Here is a 281-nt window from a genome sequence, read left to right on the forward strand (position 1 = left end):
TCAAACAATAACAAAAGAAGAAAACCAGTGGTAAAGAAACAAGAAAGAAGTAGAAAAGGTAAGGGTACTTACAAGGGCCGAAGAATTTCCGGTAGAGTAGGGCAGAGAACACACAGCAGGAGATAAGTAATCCTATCGCCACAAAAGTCCAGATGTAGGTTTGAGTCGCGTCTGGGGGTACAAAGACCTGCGCTTTATAGGTTTATAGAAAATGTAACGTTCAATTTACAATTCTCTTCTTATTGTGACAGTATCTTGTTTCATGTGCTGACTCTTTTTCT

At 39.1% G+C, this 281-nt stretch overlaps 1 protein-coding gene across 1 annotated transcript in view; it reads right to left on the reverse strand.

The window, feature by feature from the left end:
* Positions 1–281, reverse strand: part of LOC119592141 (lysine-rich arabinogalactan protein 19-like) — a gene marked incomplete in the record, with an annotated part of 14,705 nt that overhangs the window by 8,826 nt on the left and 5,598 nt on the right. Inside the window, 1 exon segment of the mRNA XM_037940959.1 lies at positions 73–171. Within this exon segment, the coding sequence (XP_037796887.1) occupies positions 73–171 (99 nt within the window).

Source organism: Penaeus monodon, chromosome 29, assembly GCF_015228065.2.
Source record: "Penaeus monodon isolate SGIC_2016 chromosome 29, NSTDA_Pmon_1, whole genome shotgun sequence".
Taxonomy (NCBI): Eukaryota; Metazoa; Arthropoda; class Malacostraca; order Decapoda; family Penaeidae; genus Penaeus; species Penaeus monodon.